This window comes from Propithecus coquereli, unplaced genomic scaffold (assembly GCF_000956105.1).
Source record: "Propithecus coquereli isolate 6110/MARCELLA unplaced genomic scaffold, Pcoq_1.0 Scaffold6, whole genome shotgun sequence".
NCBI lineage: Eukaryota > Metazoa > Chordata > Mammalia > Primates > Indriidae > Propithecus > Propithecus coquereli.
The window spans coordinates 2,174,302-2,176,154 of record NW_012151951.1 but is presented as its reverse complement, the minus strand read 5'-3'; the positions used below and the strand labels follow the sequence as shown (position 1 = coordinate 2,176,154).

Here is a 1,853-nt window from a genome sequence, read left to right as displayed (position 1 = left end):
TATCATCAAGTCAATCAAGAGATACTGTTCATAAAAATATACTTGATGGTATAATAAAAAACTATTTTGAAAGGACAGTGTGAAAGATGACCATCAAATAAAAGCTGCAGGAAATATACATGTTATCAGATAAATCAAAAAAGGAAAAAAACTACTATTGTTAGATGAGTAAAAAAATAGCAAGAAAGGCTGGGCATGGTTGTTCATTATGCCTATAATGCTAGCACTTTGGGAGGCCAAGGTGGCAGGATCTCTTGAGGCTAGGAGTTCGAGCCCAGCCTGAGCAAGAGTGAGACTCCATCTCCACAAAAAACAGAAAAATTAGCTAGGCGTGTTGGCCTGTACCTATAGACTCAGCTATTTGGTTTGCTGAGGGAGAAGGATCGTTTGAACCCAGGAGTTTGAGGTTGCAGTGAACTATGATGACGCCACTGTACTCTAGCCCAGGCAAAGAAGCAAGACTCTGTCTCAAAAAAAAAGCATGATACTCAACTGTCAACTGGCATTATATGATTATAGAGGAAAAAAATGAGTGAGGAAATACATAAGCAAAAGTCTGAACATCTCGACATAAAAAATAATTTTGAAATTCATGCAATAATTCTAAACTGTAATGAGCCATACACAGACAAATTGAATTCAAAGATGCACATGTCATATGTTCTAATGGTACAAAAAAAATGTTTGCTCAGGAATCAAAGACCCTCAACTAGCTAAATTGGTCAATTAACTGCAATTTTCACAATTAAACTTCAGTTTTCACAATTAAAAAAATTAGGCAGATGATCTTAATTTCTATGATCCATCCATCTCGTAAATTTTACCATATGACAAAAATAAATTGTAAAATTAGAGTTATATTATTATAGAAGCAGCAATTTGACATTAATAGCAAATATGCAAGTCTAATACACATAATAAATGAAATAAGCCTGAATGCTTCACTCTAACTTGTAAGTATATTTTCAAAATCTAAATTTAAATACTAATCAGTTTAAAAAAATAGCTTTCCATTCAAAATATCTAATAAGTATATAAAGCTACAAGAGATTCTAAGGAAAATTATGACTGTCAACATATACCTGCCCTTGTAATCCACTTCTTGTTGTAGTAAAGTTAACCTCAGTAACTATGGAAGCTGCGTCTGGTGGAATAAAGGGATTCGGGTTTCTTGTTGACAGAAAGAGGCGGAACTCTTCATTGTAGTCAATAATTTTGTCACCTATTTGTACCACATAACGTGGTCCTATTTAAAAAAAAAAACACAATTAGTTGGCTTGAATCTTTTATATTTTGCGATGTGATAGTTTAACACATCATTTTCAAGTACTTATATAAATATAGGCTTTTCCATAGAGTCCAAAGACAGCAAAAGTTAGGCTACCCAAGACAGGATTAGCCAGAATGCTCTATTAATCAGCACTTATACAAGCAAGCATAAATAATATTCACTAAGACAATCCAGGGATACTGAAGCATCAAAGGGATATCTACTCATATACAGTATGGTTTTAATGTTTACAAGTTTTTCTGAAATGGTTGATTATAAACAAATAGAAAGCCTCAATTATATATAATTCTCTATTTCTAAATTCATCAGTTAAGAAGTATTTATTCTTCTAGTACTTAAGATGTAATACTTGAAGAGACAATGATGGTAAAAAACCCAGGAATATCAATATATAAGTAATTGCAAAATATCCATTATCAACAAAATGAAAAAGTAACCTACAAACTGGGAAAAAGTATCTGCAAACTATATATCACATAAGGGGTTAATATCCAAAATTTATAAAGAACTCGTACAACTCAATACCAGAAAAACAAATAACCTGATTAAAAAATGGGTAAAG

General features: G+C 32.1%; 1 protein-coding gene across 1 annotated transcript in view; it reads right to left on the bottom strand.

Annotated features, from left to right (window-relative positions):
• DYNC2H1 (dynein, cytoplasmic 2, heavy chain 1) overlaps positions 1-1,853 on the bottom strand; it is a 522,114-nt gene that overhangs the window by 298,174 nt on the left and 222,087 nt on the right. The window contains exons 48-49 of the mRNA XM_012659112.1: positions 1,070-1,246; positions 545-603 (exon numbers count right to left, since the gene is read on the bottom strand). Coding sequence (XP_012514566.1) covers positions 545-603; positions 1,070-1,246 — 236 coding nt within the window. The remainder of the gene's footprint in view (positions 1-544; positions 604-1,069; positions 1,247-1,853) is intronic.